At 41.6% G+C, this 19,394-nt stretch overlaps 2 protein-coding genes across 23 annotated transcripts in view; one reads left to right on the top strand and one right to left on the bottom strand.

Annotated features, from left to right (window-relative positions):
* The window catches only part of MCC (MCC regulator of Wnt signaling pathway), a 464,974-nt gene that overhangs the window by 111,144 nt on the left and 334,436 nt on the right, over window positions 1-19,394 (bottom strand). For all 4 annotated transcript variants that reach the window (XM_002744705.6, XM_008991678.5, XM_078365032.1 and 1 more), the window contains one exon: window positions 14,980-15,122. In XM_002744705.6, the coding sequence (XP_002744751.1) occupies window positions 14,980-15,122 (143 nt within the window). The remainder of the gene's footprint in view (window positions 1-14,979; window positions 15,123-19,394) is intronic.
* LOC128928060 (spermatogenesis-associated protein 31A5-like) overlaps window positions 1-19,394 on the top strand; it is a 53,616-nt gene that overhangs the window by 6,648 nt on the left and 27,574 nt on the right. For 13 of the 19 annotated variants that reach the window (XR_013532152.1, XR_013532142.1, XR_013532150.1 and 10 more), the window contains exons 4-5: window positions 13,884-14,072; window positions 17,536-18,040. The gene's annotated coding sequence lies outside the window, so the exon portion shown is untranslated. Of the gene's footprint in view, window positions 1-221; window positions 364-13,883; window positions 14,073-17,535; window positions 18,041-19,394 lie in introns of all 19 variants that reach the window. The other 6 variants (XR_013532153.1, XR_013532158.1, XR_013532154.1 and 3 more) reach the window with 5 other exon arrangements.

Below are 19,394 nucleotides of genomic sequence, written 5' to 3'. Positions count from 1 at the left end.
TTGGTGTGGGCTTATTTTCTAGAAGTGACAGGACATGGAGGGATTCTGAGAGTAAGCCCACCTTCATCCTGAGTTTCTTCACTGAAACTTAGGTTTCCATAATACTGTCTTTACACAAAAAAATTCTGAAAACAAGATGAGAAAACCTACGAAGATCCCACTCAGAGATATGGTTCAACCCATCTTTCTACTACTTACTCTCTACCTCAAACTTTATGCAGCTGTAGGAAGAAGGTTTGCAGAGATGTCACAGGACTGAATGTCTCCATGCAGGCTCCAGGAACTGCCAGTCAAGTAGATTCATGTGTCACAAAATAGTGGAAGCTCGGGTGGGAGAGTGTGGGCCCTGAGTTCAGAAGACAGGTAAGTCTTGACCCTGGATAACCTGGGGAAGAGTAGATAATGCTTGCCCTTGGGAAGCCCCTTCTCTCCCTTGCAAAGGCTGGGATGAAGATGGGCCCTCTTAGCTCAGCCTACATACAAAGCACAGAGTCCCCATTCCACTGCCTCTCCCTTTCTTGCACTCTGGAGTGGTGGTGGGGACAGGACTTCCAGCACTGTGGATGTAAAGGTGGGGGTGGTGGTGGGGGGAGGCCTTCACGGAGGCTGCTGAGGACCGTGAGCTCCCCTGCCCAAAATGAGTGAATGACCCTGCTCCTGGGCCACCTGCCTTTGCCTATCTCACCTATGTGTATCTCAGCTTCAGAGAAGTAGTTCTGGGTGAATGGGGCAGGGCATGCCTGTGTGTGCAGAGGCTTCCTTCCGATGGTGGGACTCTGTAGAACTACAGCGGGATGCAGACAAAAAATTGAAAAGGAGGCAAAGTGGTGTGAGGGCTCCATAAGTGGTGCCATGACCTGGGAGCCTCTGACATTCCAACCACTTCCACAGGCATAGAGGGCCTATGGCTCATCCTGGCCCCTCCCCAGGGTCTGTCCCTGCTCCAGCTCCCAGACCACAGACCTAAAAACACATTTACCCACAACACAGAGGACCAGACCAGTGAGAAGGCAAAGTGAATAAGGGAAGATGAATTTCTTAACATCTTTAATAAGCTTGCACATAGTAACCTACTGAATTTTTTTTTTTTTTTTTGAGACAGTTACACCCTTTTACCCAGGCTGGAGTCAGTAGTATAATCTCGGCTCACTGCAACCTCCGGCTCCTGGGTTCAAGTGATTCTCCTGCCTCAGTTTCCCAAGTAGCTGAGATTATAGGCACCCAATACCACACCTGGCTAGTTTTTTACAATTTTAATATAGATGGGGTTTTGCCATGTTGGCCAGGCTGGTCTCAAACTCCTGACCTCCAGTGATCTGCCAGCCTTGGCCTCCCAAAGTGCTAGGATTACAGGCATGAGCCACCGCACCTGGCCTACCTATTGAATTTTTAAAAAGATGTGTTGACGATAGGTGAAAAACCAAGGACTGGAAAACCCCAGGCCTGACTCGGGAGTCTGGTGACCTTTAACATACACGTAGCCCCAGGACTGCCCCCCAGGGGACAGGTGGTGACTTAGGAGGACACCAGCAGCTTAGCTGGGGTCACACAGCAAATCTCCCCCTGCTCCTGAGGTCCTTCAAAGTTTCTTTTTTTTTTTTAGCGACTGGAAGGAAATGTATTCCTTTTAGTTCTCTGAAAGAATCTATTACAGGAAATAAGTGATAAATAAAGTCCTAATTCTTTCTTCAGTACAATCTCCTCCTATTTTTTCAGATAGCATAGAGAAGATCAAACTCATCTATGAATCTTTTAGTGAATAATTGAACAAATGGAATTTTGAAATGCTCTTCTATGAATATAACAATCCATTCTTGTCTTAACAAGAGTTGATATAAGACCCATATTCAAGAACTTTCAAATATTAAAAAAAGGTTTGATACTGACCACCACACAGGAAAACAGGAGAGAGAAACACATCTTATCTTTCTGGGTTTTATTTTTATTTCATTTCATTTTACTTTTTAGACTGTAAATTAATCAGAACAACATGCTTTGCTCACAGACAAGGAGGTTTTGGTTACGGTGTTTGAAATGCAACAACATGAAGATGAACAGATGCCTGTGTGTTGTTGGCTGTACGTACACCAAGATGTACATGTTACCAGCAACACACCACTAAGTGTGCGTGCAAAGATCAGGAGAAAGATCAAGCTCCCGATGCAGGACTGAAATCTTAGTGGTCAGATTATATTACAGTAGGTAGAGATTCTGGGATGTTGTCTCTGTCCTCAAATGAGGGGGCATTTTGCAGGCCCGGTAAGCAGAAGGGTTGCGTGCCAATGCTGAGATCCCAGAGAGAATAGGGGTCTATGCCTTGGGGCTGCTGCTGTATGAGGTGAAAGGTGTGAGGGAGAGAGCTCAGGATAGGAGCCTAGGCTAAGGACAATTTCCGTGAAGGGAAGAGAAGATCTACAGTCTGCAGGGGCCTAGAGGTTTAAGAAGAGTGCATCAGGAAGGAAAGAGGACCTAGGGTCAAATGCCATAGAAAGGGATCAATGACAAGAAAAGGTCACTGGATTTTTCATTTAAGAAATCACTGGTGATTTTCAAGAAAGATGTTTCAGTCGGCTCAAGCTGTGATGAAAACAATACCATAGATAGTGTGGCTTAAACAAGAGAAATTTATTTTGGATAAATAAATTTATCCAAATTTATCCTGGAGCCCAGATCCTCCAAGATCAAGGTCCAGCACTGCTGCTTTCTGGTGAGGGCTCTTCCTGGCTTGCAGATGGCTGACTTCTTCCTGTGTCCTCGTATGGCTGGGAGAGAGAGAGTACACATGCAAGCTGTTTGGCGTCTCTTCTTAAAAGGCAGTATACCAGAAAACAAACAAACCCATCAAATAGTGGGCAAGAGATATGAACAGACACTTTTCAAAAGAATACATTTAAGTGACCAACAAACATGAAAAAAAAGCTCATCATCACTGGTCATTAGAGAAATACAAATCAAAACCACACTGAGATACGATCTCATGCCAGTTAGAATGGTGATCATTAAAAAGTCAGGAAACAACAGATGCTGGAGAGGATATGGAGAAATAGGAATGCTTTTACACTGTTGGTGGGAGTGTAAATTAGTTCAACCATTGTGGAACTCAGTGTGACAATTCCTCAGGATCTAGAACTAGAAACACCATTTGACCCAGCAATCCCATTACTGGGTATATACTCAAAGGATTATAAATCATTCTACTATAAAGACACATTCACATGTATGTTTATGGCAGCACTGTTCACAATAGCAAAGACTTGGAACCAACCCAAATGTCCTTCAAGGATAGACTGGATAAAGAAAATGTGGCAAATATACACCATGGAATACTATGCACCCATAAAAAAGAATGAGTTCATGTCCTTTGCAGGAACATGGATGAAGCTGGAAGCCATCATTCTTAGCAAACTAACACAGGAACAGAAAACCAAACACCACACGTTCTCACTCATAAGTGGGAGCTAAACAATGATAACATATGGGCACAGGGAGGGGAACATACACACTAGGGTCTATTGGGGCAAAGGGAGAGATGGCATTAGGAGAAATACTTAATGTAGATGATGGGTTGATGGGTGCAGCAAACCACCATGGTACATGTATATCTATGTAACAAACCTGCATGTTCTACACATGTATCCTAGAACTTAAGTATAATTAAAAAAAAAAAAAGAAAAAAAAAGGCAATATACCTTCTTGAGGGCCTGCTACTATTTGAATGACTGTCCCCTCCAACTCTCATGTAGAAATTTCATCCCCAGTAATGGAGATGGAGTCTAGTGGGTCTGAGTCATGGGGGTAGATCCCTCATGAGAAAATTAGTGCCCTCCCTTGCAGGTAAGTTCTCACTCTGTTAGTTCCCTGGAGAAGGAGTTGTTGAAAGAGCCTGGCACATCCTCCCTCTCAGGCCATGTGATCTCTGCACAGCTGGCTCCCCTTTCCCTCCTGCCAAGAGTGGAAGCAGCCTGAAGCCCTCACCAGAAGCAGATGCCAGTGCCAGGCTTCTTTACAGCCTACAAAACCATGAGCCAAATAAACCTCTTCTGTTTATAAATCACCCAGCTTCAGATATTCTTTTCTAGCAACACAAAGGGACTAAGACAGGGCCCCACTCTTCTGACTTCATCTAATCCCGATTCTCTCCTAAATGCCTCATCTCCAAATACCATCACAGTGGGGGACAGGGCTTCAATATATGAATTTGGGGAAGGGGGCACCACAGTTAAGTTCATAGCAAGAGGGTTTTGGTAAACTTGGAGTCAGAAGCCAGATAGGAGCAGTGAGCTAACAAGTAAAGGGGTGACGAAGAAGAGAACATGAACAACTCATGAGACTTGGTAGTGAGAGGCTGACGTTATGAGAGTAGCTTATAGAAAAGAAAAAACTTCATTGGGAAAGAAAAGATCTCGTGTATAATTTGCTTACAAATCCTTTTCTTTTTACATCCAGTGAGCTACTGATGTATTTTTCTATTTCCCCCATCCCGTTTATAACCTCCCCAAGTCAGATGAACATTAAAAAAAGCCACTCATAACAGTTAAGTGAAAAAGCACATATCACAAAAGAGTGCATATTGTATGATCCGATTTGTTTAAAATATTCATGAATAAAATTTTTCAGAAGGTCATATGTATAAAGTGTTCAGTGTTTAATCCTAGGAGATAGGATTTAGGATGCATTAGGCAGGGTTCAGTTAGGAAAACAAACTGCACTGCATGCTTCAAGTAGAAAGGATTTAACTTAGACAGTTCTGTGCCTGCAAAATTGTTGGAAGGGCTGGAGAAGAGAGAGGTGAGCATAGGCCACCAAGATTTGTGAGATTTGCCATTTTGGCCGTGAGCCCCTCAGAGATCAGGAACTGCTACTGCCTTTACACCACTATGGCCTGAGAGAGAACGGCCCCCACCTCTCTCTGCCTTCCAAACCCATGTGAGTGCATTTCATCGGCAGAGCTCAAACTCTATCTAGAACCCAGCTGGTAAGAGAGTCTGAGAGGTAGTTCCCAGGTCCTCTTTGATTCTGGGGAGAATAAAGAGAGGGATGGAAATGGTATCAACTGCCAGACAACAGCTATCACAGTCTACCCTCTTTAGCTACTCAGTGACCAACTGCATGCACCCTCTTATCCATACCACAGTTTCTCAATTGCAATAGCAATGCCACTAACCTTCTCTGTAGTCATCCCTCAATTCAGTTCAAATAGGTTCATCTTTTCAAAACGAGAGATCCAAAGTACCATCATTTACAGTATTGTGAAATGATCTTCACTCTTCTAGTTCAATGACAAACTCACCTAGATATCATATAACCTACCTACTAAATTATGAGTTTCACCAGCAACTCACCCTATATAAATAGGAGAAAATAATAAGAAAAAGAAAAGTACATATATGTTAAATATTTTCTCCATTATTATATACACATACACACACATATGCAAGCAAGAAAATATGTACTGCCTAGCCATCTTTTCTGCAACTGGTCATGAGGCTATACTAGGAAATCTGTATTTTCTTTGTTTGGCTAGCATTTCAGCTAGTTAGAATTAGTTCTTTACTTAATGAACTAATCCAAAATCTTTATTCCTCAAAGGCCTAGCCCTTAGTGGCCTGACTTGTACTGGGTTGATCTAATCTACTAACTTTTACCACTGGATAATTACTAGAAGGTATCCTAGGGATTCCCATGTGTTTCAGACATACTACTCCTGTTCCAATTTCCTCTTGATAGTTATTCCACCAGTAGAGTAACTCCCTTCTTTGCCTGTTGGTTCAGTGGCATGGGGCATCCCAAAAGGCCAGGTGGCAGTCAATGGAATCATTTTTGTATTCTCTGGTGGAGAACTCTCTAAGATTTCAAACTAGCAGAGTTCAAAGTTGCAAAAATGAGAAGTTGTAACTTTTTCTTTGCTACAGGATAGATATACATTTTCAGGGTACCTGTGACATTTTGATACATTTATACTGTGAAATAATCAAGTCAGGATAAGTGGGATATCCATCACCTTCAACATTTATCTTTTCTTTATGGTGGGAACGTTCAAATTGTTCTCTACTAGCTATCTTGAAATATAAAATACTATAGTCTCTCTATTGAATTATCAAACACTAGGTCTTACTTCTGTCTACCTACATATTTTTTACCTATTAATCAACCTCTTTTTATCCCCCTCTTCTCCCTACCCTTCCCAGCCTTTGACAACTACCAAACTACCCTCTATCTGTATCAGATACGCTTTCTTGGCGCCCGCATGATTGAGAACATGCGATATTTGTCTTTTTGTGCTTTCTGGCTTTTTTCATGTAACATAGCAGCCTCCAGTTTCACTCATGTTGCTGCAAGTGAGAGGATTTCATTCTTCCTTTTTTTTTTATACCTGATAATATTCTATTATGTACATTTTCGTCCATTCATCTGTTGATTGAGACTTATACTTATTTCAAATTTTTGGCCATTGCGAATAGTGATACAATAGGCAAAGAAATGCAGGTGTCTCTTCAATATATTGATGTCCTTTCTTTTGGATATATAAGCAGTAAGGGAATTACTGGATGATATGGTAGTTCTATTTTGAGTTTTGTTAGGAATCTTCATGCTGTCTTACATAGTAGTTGTAGTAATTCACATTTCTGCCAAGAGTGTATGAGACTTCCTCTTTCTCACACACCCTTGCCAGCATCCATTATTCCCTAGGTTTTTGGTAGAAGCCATTTTAACTAGGCAGAAATAATATCTCACTGTGATTTTGAACACTTTTTCATTTATCTGTTGGCTATTTGTATGTCTTCTTTTGAGCAGTGTCTATTCAGATCTTTTCCTCATTTTTAATCAGATTTTTTTATACTATTGAGTTCTTTATATTCCTTGCCAATGGACAGTATGCAAATACTGTCTCCCATTCTGTAGTTTTTCACTTTTATTATTTCCATTGCTGTTTAGAAGCTTTTTAGTTTGATGTAATCCCATTTATCTAGTTTTGCTATCATTGCCTATGCTTTTGAGGTCTTACTAAAAAATCTTTGCCCAGACTCAATGTCTTAGTGCATTTTGCTAATGTTTTGTCTGAGTAGTTTCATAGTTCAGGTCTTATGTTTAGGTTTTAATCCACGCTGATGTTTGTATATGGCGAGAGACTGGTGTCTGGTTTCATTCTTCTGTGTATGGATATCCACTTTTCCCAGCACCATTTATTGAAGAGACTGTTCTTTCCTTAATGTATGTTCTTGCTGCCTCTGTCAAAAATAAGATAACTGTAGATGAGTTAATTATTTCTGGATTCTCTATTATGTTTCACTGGTCTATGGGTCTGCTTTTGTGCCAGTCCTGTGCTGTTTTGGTTACCACAGCTTTGTAGTATAATTTGAACTCAAGTAGGGTGATACCTCCAGCATTATTTTTTTGGCTTTGGCTATTTGGGTTTGGGGGGTGTGTGTGTGTGTGGTTCCATATACATTTTGGGATTCCTTTTTCTATTTCTGTGAAAAATGACACTGGTATTTTGATAGGGATTACAGTGACTCTATAGATCACTGGGTAGTACTAACATTTTAACCCATTTATGCTGGAGGCTGCATTTTTTTGTATGTGAAAAATCAGACCTTGGCGATGACCTTGAAGAGTAGGATATAAATAACTCCCACAAGCTTAGCATTCCAATAATGGAACACTAGGCATAAATAGGTTAACAATATTAATTCTTCCAATTCATGAGCATGGGATCTTTCCATTTGTTTGTGTCTTCTTCAGTTTAATGAGAGTTTTGTAATTTTACCTGTAGAGATCTTTAACTTCTTTGGTTAAATTAATTCCTAGGTATTTTATAATTTTTGTAGCTATCATAAGTAGGATTGCTTTCTTGATTTTGCATTTAGATTCTTCACTGCTGGCATATATAAATGCTACTGAAACCCCCCTAGATATGTAACCCACTTACTAACTTATAAGTTTCACCAATACCAACTCATCCTATATAAAATGATAGGAGAGGCTGGACGTGGTGGCTCACACCAGTAATCCCAGCACTTTGGGAGGCCAAGGTGAGCAGATCACCTGAGGCCAGGAGTTTGAGACCATCCTGGCCAACATGGTGAAACCCTGTCTCTACTAAAAAAAAAAAAAAAAAAAGCCAGGCATGGTGGTGCACACCTGTAATCCTAACTACTCTGCAGGCTGAGGCATGGGAATTGTTTGAACCCAGGAACTGGAGGTTGCAGTGAGCCGAGATTGGGCCACTGCACTCGAGCCCATTTGTGACAGGGTGAGACTCTGCCTCAAAAAATAAATTAATTAAATAAAATGATAGTAGAAAATAAGAGGGAAATGCATATATACATAAAAGCAAGAAAATATGCATAGCCTAGCCATTGCTTCTGGTTACAGGCTATAGCTGGTATTTACTACTTCCTTCTCCTACTAGGAAATCCTTACTTTCTTTAGCTAGCAACTCGGTTGGTTAGATTTATTTATTTATTTAATGAAGTAATCCACAATCTCTACTCCTGAAGGAGTCTGCTTTTAGACCTAGTGATGTAAACAGGGACGCAAAATGATAAGAAAATATAAATAAATCTAGACCTAGTAATGGCACAGGTAAGACAGTAAGACATCTTCTGATAAGATTAATAATATATGCATTAATATCCCTATAGGTAGAATTAGTTGGTTGAAGACTGAGTAACCATAGCTCTCCTGGTTTAGAAGCAATTATAAGAATTATATAAGAATCAAAATTAATTAATTAGTAATTAATTAATTAATGTATTTACCTGCTAGGATTGCAAGCAAGGAATCAAAATTTAGATCTTTTTAGCTATTGTAAATTAAATTGACTTACTTGGTTCTCTGATTATTATTGGTATATAGAGATGCCAATGATTTTTATGTGTTGATTTCATATCCTGTAACTTTATTGAATTTACCAGTTTTAGGAGTTTTTTTGTTAGAGTATTCAGGGGTTTCTATATATAAGATAATGTCATCTGTGAACAGGATAATTCTGTGAACAAGGCGAATTTGACTTCTACCTTTCCAATTTGGATATCCTTTATTTCTTTTTCTTTCCTAATTGCTCTAGCCAGGACTTCCCATATTACACTGAGTAACAGTGATGAAAGTGGGCATTCTTGTCTTGTTCCAGTCTTTAGAGGAAAGGCCTTCAATTTTTCCCCATTCACTATGATGTTAGCCACGGTTTTGTCATAGGTTGCCTTTATTATTTTGAGATATGTGTATTAGCCTGTTCTCAAACTAGTATAAAGAACTTCCCTGAGACTGGGTAACTTATACAGGAAAGAGCTTTAATTGACTCACAGTTCCTGCATGGCTGGAGAGGCCTCAGAAAACTGACAATTATGGTAGAAGGGGAAGCAGGCACCTTCTCAAGGCAGCAGGAGAGAGTGTAAACATCTGAAGGAGCAACTGTCAACTACGTATAAAACCATCAGCTCTTGTCAGAACTCACTCACAATCATAAGAACAGGGTGGGAAAAACCACCCCCATGATCCAGTCACCTCCCTCCCTTCCTCAACATATGGGGATTACAATTCAAGATGAGATTTGGGTGGGACACGGAGCCAAACCATATCAATATGTCCCTTTTTACCCATTTTGATAAGGGTTTTTATCATAAAGCAATAAATTTTATCAAAAACTTTCCTGTCCTCTATTGAAATAATCAGGTTTTTCCTTTATTCTGTTAATGTGGTATATCGAGTTTACCGATTTGCTTATGTTGAACCATATTTGCATCCCTGTGATGAATCCCACTTGATCATGATGAATGATCTTTTTACTGTGGTGTTGCATTTTGTTTGCTAGTATTTTGTTGAGGATTTTTACCTCATTTTCATTAGTGATATTAGCCTGAAGTTGTTGGGGTTTTTTTGTTTTGTTTTCGTTATGCTCCTGTCTGCATTTGGTGTCAGGGTAGAAGAAGCAATAATTTTTACAGTAGATTTTTAGCTGCATGTATAAGAAGAACCACTTCTACTCTCTCAATCCACAAAACACAACACCATATATACTGTTGCTAGTTGGGAGCATTTACCCCATCTCTAGGGTGTCAAAAAAGGTTACCTCTCAGATGGTGCCATAACTAGGTCCACTATTGTTTGGACTTAGTCCAAAATGCTACTTATCAGATGACTTTCAGCAACCTGCAGTGTCTGATTTTTGGCTACATTAGCCCTGTGGTTATAAAGGATGGGAGAGTCTTCTAGGGTAGTCACAGAAGGTCCTAGGAACTAAATTGTGCATCAAAATTCTTTCTTTCTTTCCTTCCTTCCTTCCTTCCTTCCTTCCTTCCTTCCTTCCTTCCTTCCTTCCTTTCTTTTCTTTTCTTTTCTTTTCTTTTCTTTTCTTTTTTTTCTTTTCTTTTCTTTTCTTTTTTTTGAGAAGGGGTCTCAACTCTATCGCCCAGGCTGGAGTGCAGTGCAACCTTGGCTCACTGCAACCTCTACCTCCTGGGTTCGAGCAATTCTCCTGCCTCAGCATCCCAAATAGTTGGGATTATAGGGGTGAACTACCACACCCAGCTATCTTTTGTACTTTTTGGTAGAGATAGGGTTTCGCAGTGTTGGCCAGGCTGATCTCAAACTCCTGTCCTCAAGTAATCTACCTGTCTTAGCCTTCCAAAGTGCTGGGATTATAGGCATGACCACTGTGCCCAGCCCCCACCAAAATTCTTATGTTGAAGCACTAATATCCAATGTGATGGTATTTGGGGATAGGGCCTTTGGACGGGAATTAGGTTTAGATGAGATCATGAGGGTGGGGTCTTCATGATGGGATTGGTGCTCTCACATGAAGATACAGCACAGAGCTTGTTTCCTCTTTCTCTCTTCCCACCATGTGAGGTCACAGTGAGAAAGTGGCCATCTGCAAGCCAGGAACAGAGCCTCAATGGGGAAATAAATTATCTGTGTCTTAATCTCAGAGTTCCCAGCCACCAGAACTGAAATACACTGCTGTCGTGTAAGCTGCCTTGTCTATATTTTGTTATGGCAGCCCAAGCTGCCTTCATAAGTCCCTACTCTGACTTGTGAACCACCAGTATTTTAGAGCTCCATGGGCTATCTGCTTAGACCCACTGTCTAGTAATCTACCTCAGAATTTAGTTCTCTCTTTTCCCCACTGTACACTCTCCCTTCTAAGTGCCTGCCATTCTGTCTGAAGGGATAAAAGGAAAATTTACTGTATCCACCTGTGGTATGATTGTATACATCTTCCCCTTCATCCAGGGGCTCTGGTTCTATAACTGGCCTATTATTACCTGGGTGAGCAAACTGGATAAGAGGCCATGATTATCCACTGTGATGGCAAAAGTCTCTGCTCACCAGACCAGAGTTTGACTACAGTGATCAAGTAAAACTTTAGTAGACTCCCCATTTATATCAGCTCTAGAGATCTCATGCTTAGTTAGCCACTACAGCAATCCCTAGCAGGTCAAACCTTTTTGATTACTATTGTGACCTTGTGGACCAATACAGCAACCAAGCCCACATTGACTCCAGTTACTCAGTGTTATTAAAGACCCCATTTTAAGGACGTTAACTCCTGGTCAACATTTCTGACTCCTCACACCTCTGAACTTTTTCTTGATTATATTAGGAAAGTTCTGGCATTTCAAAATAATTTAATGTAGAGTCCTTTGTTGAACCTTGTTTTCAGTTAATCAAACTGGTGAACACTAGTTTGATTAGTATAACATACTAACATACTGAATCCAGAATCTTTTACAGGAAACATCCTATCAATAAATTCATGATCAGTCCAACATTGAATTCCTCGCTTCCTGGTCTAGAATGCTCAGTTCCTAATCTCACACATATTCCCCAAGTTTTATTAAATGTAAATTAATGGAATCTTACAAATCTTCCAGTGTGTTACTTGTATCTTTCCAGGTGGGATTTTCTACTTATCTATCTCTTTGGAACAGGATGAAATTTGACCACTTTTAGGCCTAAAGATAAAGATGAATTAAGTAGGAATAGGACATGATTATATTTGCCACTTCCTACCTGGCATGAAATAGTCATAGAGTCTCTAAGCAAGATAGGACTTGCTTTATCAGATGAGGAGGGAGAACTCTTTGTGTAGGAAGGGGAGCTCAGTGGGACTTGTAGTTTCTAGGCATTTAAATTTATTTGAATCTACCTAAACATTCTCATTGAAATTCTCACTATTTTATCTGTTCCTACAAATGCTTAATCTTCACTTAAGAGATCTGATGGGGCTATGAATTCAATTTACATTAGAATTATTCTGCAACCTGCCATATCTGATTTTTGGCTACATTAGCATTGTGACTATAAGGGATGGGAGAGTCTTCTAGGGCAGTCACAGAAGGTGCCTGGTGCTTTTGATTGTGACCTGAGATAAAAATAGAAAACTATGAGATTGTCATTTTCTTTCCTTGAGCAATTCAGTATAGCTTACAGGTGGATATAGCATAGCTTATATAAACTATTCCCTTAATAATGATTTTTAGCTTCTCCAATAAATTCTTAACTGAGGCCAGATTTAAATGACACCAAAGTCTATAATGGTACTAGTACATGGTGTCTGTCTAGTATGACAAGCAATTCTGTAGAACCTTGATATGCTAAGGCAGTCAGAAGTTCATCCAGGGTGCCCAGTTCCTACTGCATTTGGCCCATCACAGCCTATTAAGAGCTGAGACGGTGATGATTCATTTTAGGTGTCAACTTCACTAGATTAAAGAATACCTGAGAGAAATGTTAAAGCATTATTTCTGGGTGTGTATGTGAGGGTGTTCCAGAGGAGACTGGTATGTGAGTTGTTGGACTGAGTGGGGAAGATCCACCCTTAGTGTATGTGGGCACCATCCAACAGGCTGGGGGTCTGGATAGAACAAAAAAGGAAAAGACAAATTCACCCTCCCTCTTTCTGGAGGTGGGATATTCTTCTCCTGACTTTGGACATCAGAACTCCTGACTCTCCAGCCCTTGGACTCCAAGACCTGCACTTGTGTTCCCCCAGGTTCTCAAGCCTTTGGCTTGGACTGACAATTACATCATCAGCTTCTCTGGCTGTGAGGTTTTCAAACTTGGACTGGGCCACACCGCCAGCATCCCAGGATCTCAAGTTTGTAGTCAGCCTATCGTGAAACTTCTCAGACTCCATGATCACATGAGCCAATCCTCCTAATAAATCCCCTTTCATATCTTTATAGATGTATATCTAATCTCTGTGTTCTATTGGATTCTGTCCCTCTGGAGAACCCCGAGTAATTCAGAGGCCAAACCGATTTGCTGGAGTGCTGAGGGCTGGGGAGATGCCTAAGCCTCAGGAGCTCGGAGGACAAGAAAAGCCTTGTCTCATTGGTCTACATGTCTACGTGTCTTCCAGCCTTGCAGGGAATCCCCTCAAGGAGGGGCCAGCTCATTTACATAATGCAAACTGGCAGAGTTTAATATGACATCTCCACAGATGTAGTCTTCCTTTAAATTAAAGGCACCAATATATGTTTCTGGTCAAGAAGCTCACTGCATTTCAGCATAAAGAAGTTTGGTCGTTATATTCAATTTAAACATCTTGAAATTGAGATTTCTAAGTGATGTGTATTTTTTTTACATTTCGTATTTTTCACAATGTACTGAGCCCATTTGCTTTCACTTTCTCAAGTGTCTAAAAGTGCAATATGTTTTAATAAAAATCACAAATTTGCCAGTGTCCTATGTCAGGCTCCTTTAAATCTGCTATAATCATTCCTTTGGGCTAAAAATTCTTCTCTGCTCATGTACTTCTAACCTACAATCACTCTGAAGACCAATATACAATTTAAAGGCCTTGAGGTTCTAAATCAGAATATGCAGTTTATTGTGTGGCTCCAGCTCAGTGCAAATTTTTCCACTATTTTACCCAGAAAACAGATGCCCTTAGTAGCCTCATCAAGAAGCCCGGTTATTACTGTGACTCTCGGTGTTGGAACAAACCGCATCCAAAGTTTCCTCTGACTTCTAGAAGAAGAGTTTAAAGTAGCTGCCTCTGAAACTGTTTTAAAATTGTGGCTTGTATAAGCATTCGGTGAACAAAGCGCTCTTTCTCCAAAAAGGTAGGTGCCAGCCATTTGCTGTCCTCCAGCTGTTCCCTGAGCATCACCAGGAACATGAAAATGTTCTCATCCATGGCTTAGTAAGTCTCTTAAAGCAAACCTCTCCTCTGAAGAACAGGGCAGATAGAACCAACTAATCACTGTAGCAGGAGACTCAGAAGCCAAGGGATTAGTAAGGAAGGAAGGCAGAATCCCTATTTGTTATGAAAAGAAAATTCAGTAAAAGCAGAGATATTCTGGGCTCTGACCCACCTCTTTCCTCTGCTAATATTAACAAGGCAGTCACTCTCTTTAAGCCCCAGCTTTTTCACCAGTAAAATGATGGATCAAATCTTGCCCCCTGCCTTAGTAGTCCAGTAAGAGGATAAATCCATGTTGGTAGAGCAATTTGACGTAAGCTCAAAATATAATCAGATTATCTAGAAGCCTACATAATGCTTAGTTATAAGCTACATTCATAAATCTCTCAAAATCTCCAAGGGAAGGGCACAGTTTGCATATTTAGAGTCGATCCAATGAATAAAAGGGGCAGCAGGGACATTGGTATCTAAGACAGAGGGGCTCCATTTAGAACTCATGACTAAAGCATTTCGCTCAACTTCTGATTCCATTTCCTTATCAATAAACTGAGGACCGCAACCCCCACCCTGTCTACCTTCCAGGGTTATTGTAAGGACCCAAATCAGAATGTAATAAGGAAGGTGAAAGCACATGATTAACAAAGAAAAGAGAAATATATACTTTAAAAGCCATAGATACAAAGAAAACATCATTATAATCTAGTTTATAATCTACAAACCAGAACTTTGGTCTTGGAGTTAAAAGTATTAATAGTTGGGGCTACTTCAGCTCTAAGACAGAGTGTCTAGCAGAAAGGGTGGAGTGGAAGCCGACGGGAGCCGTGTACCTGATGGTGGTGCCTTGCAGACGGTCTATCTTCTTGTTGAGCTCTGCAATGACGCTGTGGAGCTCTGTGATGCGCTCCTCATAGCGAAGTGTCGTTCGCTCCTGGACATCCTCATGCTCTCTCATGAGGTGGGACTGCTCGCACTGAGAATAAGGGAAAAGGACAGAAGTGCTGATGAATTCATGCACCTATAGGTGGGTGATTCCAAGCTTTGTGGCCTCAAACCATGCCAAAGCTGAGTATGCTCCAACTAAAATGTATGTCAGCCCATCAGCTGACAATCCCAGGAAACAAATTCATGGCTGGATTTTATAATTCCCCTGGTGGATACTAGAGTGCCTTTCTAGCACTCTTTCTCTCTTTGGCAAACAGTCCCTCTGCCATTACACACTGTCCAAGTACCCCACTTTCCTCTAGCCAAGAAACAGGCAAGTGGTCCAAGCTAGATCCAGCAGATAAGTCCTAAAGAGAATTTCAATCTTGAGCAAATGTGTACAAGGTTGCATGGAGTTGATTCACAGAGCCTTGAAGAGCCTCTTAGTTCCTGCTACCTACAGCTTCCTTCCCAAATTCCTTTATGGTTGTTCAGTTTCCTTTTTTGCCAATTCACTCCTTCTTTGCTGAAGTTTGTCAGGGACTGTTTCAGCCATTTTTTCAACCAAATAATCCTAAATGGTATGATCCACCTTCTTATCTGCAAATTTAATGCTTTCCAATATCATTGTCTCCCAGACTATAAGCTCCTGGAGGGCAGGAAGTAGGTGTTTTCATTATTTGGCCTAGCACTGGTAAATGGCTTGGTTCACCATGGGTGATCTAGGAGTGTCACAGAATGAACAGATGAGGATGAACTGCCACCATGAAAATTGCTTAGCAGAAATACTGATATAAGAGGCAGAGGAGCTTCCTTGCTCAGAGTTTCACGGACTAAGAGGCAGCAGAGTTACAGAAACATTTCTGTAGCCATTTTAAATCCTGAGGAACCTGTTCACCTCTTTTACTTCTCTCTACCCCTCTCAATCCCGACCAATCACTGTGCCTAATAACTCATTTATATAATATTAAAATACTCCTCAGTGATGGAACAAGTAGTCTAGCTTGTGTCCTTGTCTACTACCTTCAGCTGTGATTAATTTCCTGTCAGCAGAGGAACTTCAATTTCATCTTCAACAAGGTTTTCTTAGTGCCAAAAGCCATATGTGCTTTCCGGCTCTGCAGGTTTGCACCTCCAGGCCCGGTGGCAGGCAGGGAAAGAGAAGGACTTCTCACCCACTACCTCCCCCGCCCTCCCTAAACTGGCTAAGTTTCCAAAGGCATAACCCAGAGCAGGGAGAAAAGGCTTTCAATGATAAAGAGATTATGCTAAGCCTAACTCAAGACTGAAATAGAAGTACTCAACAAAGAAGTCTGACAAATAAATTGCTATCAGTCATGGTAGGGCCGCACCTCAGCAACAGCTGGATCAGTAGTTACGTAAATTCTTGGGGGTTACCTCAGAGCTCCAGAAACAAGACTGGAGGCAACAAGGTTGTTGATTGCTTTATCACAGCCCTAGAGGGATAGTTACTGTCAGGAAAATACTCCTGTGAACTACTGTTCTTAGTGACAACCTGAAACATCAAATAACCTCCACTCAAGGTCAAGCCCACAAAACATAAGTGGGAACAGAGGCAAGGATCAAGGTCGAGTGAAAGGCACATCTAGTGGAGGCTTTCCTAAACAGATAACCAGCCAGACAGTCTTTCCATGAAGCTAGACCTTTCTCATCCATGATCCTACATACTTAAAGAACAAGAGAAGTCCACAAAATGACAGGATCTCAAAGGCAATTTCTATCAATAAATGAAAGAGCTTCATATTTCTCTGGAACACACTAAGAACAGAACACTGTTCCTCTCAGACCTGCAGCACATCTACAAGCTCCTGCTATTAGCCTCTCTCGATTCCCAACCTCAGAGCGCGCGCGTGTGTGTGTGCACGCACACGCGTGTTGTGTGAACATGTATAGACACTCTCATGCAGGTCACCAGTTCCAGACCTCAGTGGCCCTTTGGATAAAATTCTGTCTCTGGGGCTAGCTTGGTGACCCACGCCCGTAATCCCAGCACTTTGGGAGGCCATGGTTGGCTGATCACCTGAGGTTGGGAGTTCAAGACCAGCCTGACCAACATGGAGAAACCCAGTCTCTACTAAAAATGCAAAATTAGCTGGGTGTGGTGGGGCATGCCTGTAATCCCAGCTACTCAGGAGGCTGAAGCAGGAGAATCGCTTGAACCTGGGAGGCAGAAGTTGCAGTGAACTGAGATCGTGCCACTGCACTCCAGCCTGGGCAACAAGAGTGAAACTCTATCTCAAAATTAAAAAAAAAAAAATTCTGTCTCTGACCTGGATCTCGTCCATGCTGTGACTCCTAAGGTGCCAAGTTGCTAGTTCCTCCTCTTTGGTTTTCCACATTCAGTTCTCTAGGGCCACAAATTACTGCGAAACATATCCACTTACACACTCAATGAGCTCTCACTTTCCCTTACTTCCCCACTCATTATTTCTTCTTTTAAGCCAACAGGTCACTACCACCACCTGGGCTGACAAGAAACTGCAAAGTCCAATTAACAATGAAGATGTTCAAAGGTTTATATAGAGAAAGGCACACCATCAGTTGACAAAGGCACACCATCAGTTGACAACCACCAAAAGATCATGCTTCGGCATCCCTACTGACTGATGTGAACTGCCTAAAAGATGTGACCCTGGCCAACCAGCAGCTTTTGCTGATGTGCTGCCTATGGAGTAGCCATTCTTTTGTTTCTTTAATAAACTTGCTTTCACTTAAAAAAGACCCTGTGGGGCTGCCCAGGATACCAGATGGAGAGGGAGAGTGTGCTATCCGCTATTGCACCATCTTTCCCCTGGCCTCTAACTGGGAAGCCTGCCTGGAGGATACCTGTATGAACAAGAGGCAACACGAAACCTGGTGATTCAGTCAGATGGAATAGGGCTTGCAGCTAGATGGACAAAAAAAGACTCGATGTATATTCGGAGCTCAAGCATTAATTTGGGAGAGGTAACAAGAATATATTGGAGGGGAAAAAAATTTTTAGCTAAGGGCAAAGGTATTTAATTTACATTCCTGTATTTTTCCATAAGTATGTTTTTAAAAGATAGCATACGATGTAATATTATAATGTAATACTTCTGTACATATCAGAACTTTCTTGATTTATTATTATGTAAATGAGACTGTGCTGGGTGCTATGGGGGAGGTAAATACAACACATTTTGAAGGTAACTGTCGTCACAGCTTCCAGTGGACTGAAAGAATCCCAGACTTCTTTTCTGGTGAACATGAAACAGGGATAGAAGTGGGAGGGTGGGGAGAAGAAGAAATACCAGGATGGTGTCCTGAGGATTCTTTCCCCATCGAAAAGAGAATACTGGAAAATAATTATCGAACAGACTTCTAGCCAGTGAATGTATCAATGGCTGAGAAGCCACTGCTCAAAGTTCATCTGCACAAATCAACTACTCTTATTAAACATACTTCACTCATTTGTGCACACTCATAGCACCCAGCCACAGAGGCTGAAACACTGATCCCAAAGCTTAGTGAAAATTCGCAGAGTATTTCCAAGCTATAGTGCAGGGAAACACAGAGCAACTCCCACAGGACAAGGGCGTAGGAGGAAACAAGCCATCACTTGCAAAAGCCAAAAGAACCAACACAACACCCTTGTTTAACAGCATCCATCCAACTGTTCACAAGACAACCCCGGGAATGTGGCACTTGACTGCAGGAAAAGTGGAAGATGAGCAGGTGGCACCCAGGGCAGACGAAGCCATTCTGTGCACCATTGCGAGCTTTCCTGCCTTGGTGACCTCCCACATAGGCGGGAACGGCCTATTAGTGAGGCCAACTTCTGTCACCACACTCTAGTTTATTACTGACCTGTTGCCTCTCATCACCTTGAGTTTTCATGACCTGGGAGAACACTGCTTTTTTTTCTTTTTGAGACGGAGTCTTGCTCTGTCGCCCAGGCTGGAGTGCAGTGGGATGATCTCAGCTCACTGCAACCTCCACCTCCTGGGTTCAAGTGATTCTCATGCCTCAGCCTCCCAAGTAGCTGGGATTACCGGGATGTACCATCACACCCAGCTAATTTTTCTATTTTAATAGAGATCTGGTTTCACCAACTGCATCAGCCTCCCAAAGTGCTGAGATTATAGGCGTGAGCCACTGCACCCAGCCCTGGAAGAGCACTTTTTAACTCGTGATGGTGCGTGATTTCACGTGTTTTGTTTAATAAGGACACAGGGTAGGCCAGGCTCAACACTGCACCTTCACTTAAGAGTTACCTAGGAGCACGAGTTCCTTTAAGGCCTCATCTGGGAAGGTAACACAACGACGACAACCAAAGAGG

This window comes from Callithrix jacchus, chromosome 2 (genome assembly GCF_049354715.1).
Source record: "Callithrix jacchus isolate 240 chromosome 2, calJac240_pri, whole genome shotgun sequence".
NCBI lineage: Eukaryota > Metazoa > Chordata > Mammalia > Primates > Cebidae > Callithrix > Callithrix jacchus.
Note: the sequence above shows the minus strand (reverse complement) of the source record. Positions and strands in the feature narration are given on the sequence as shown.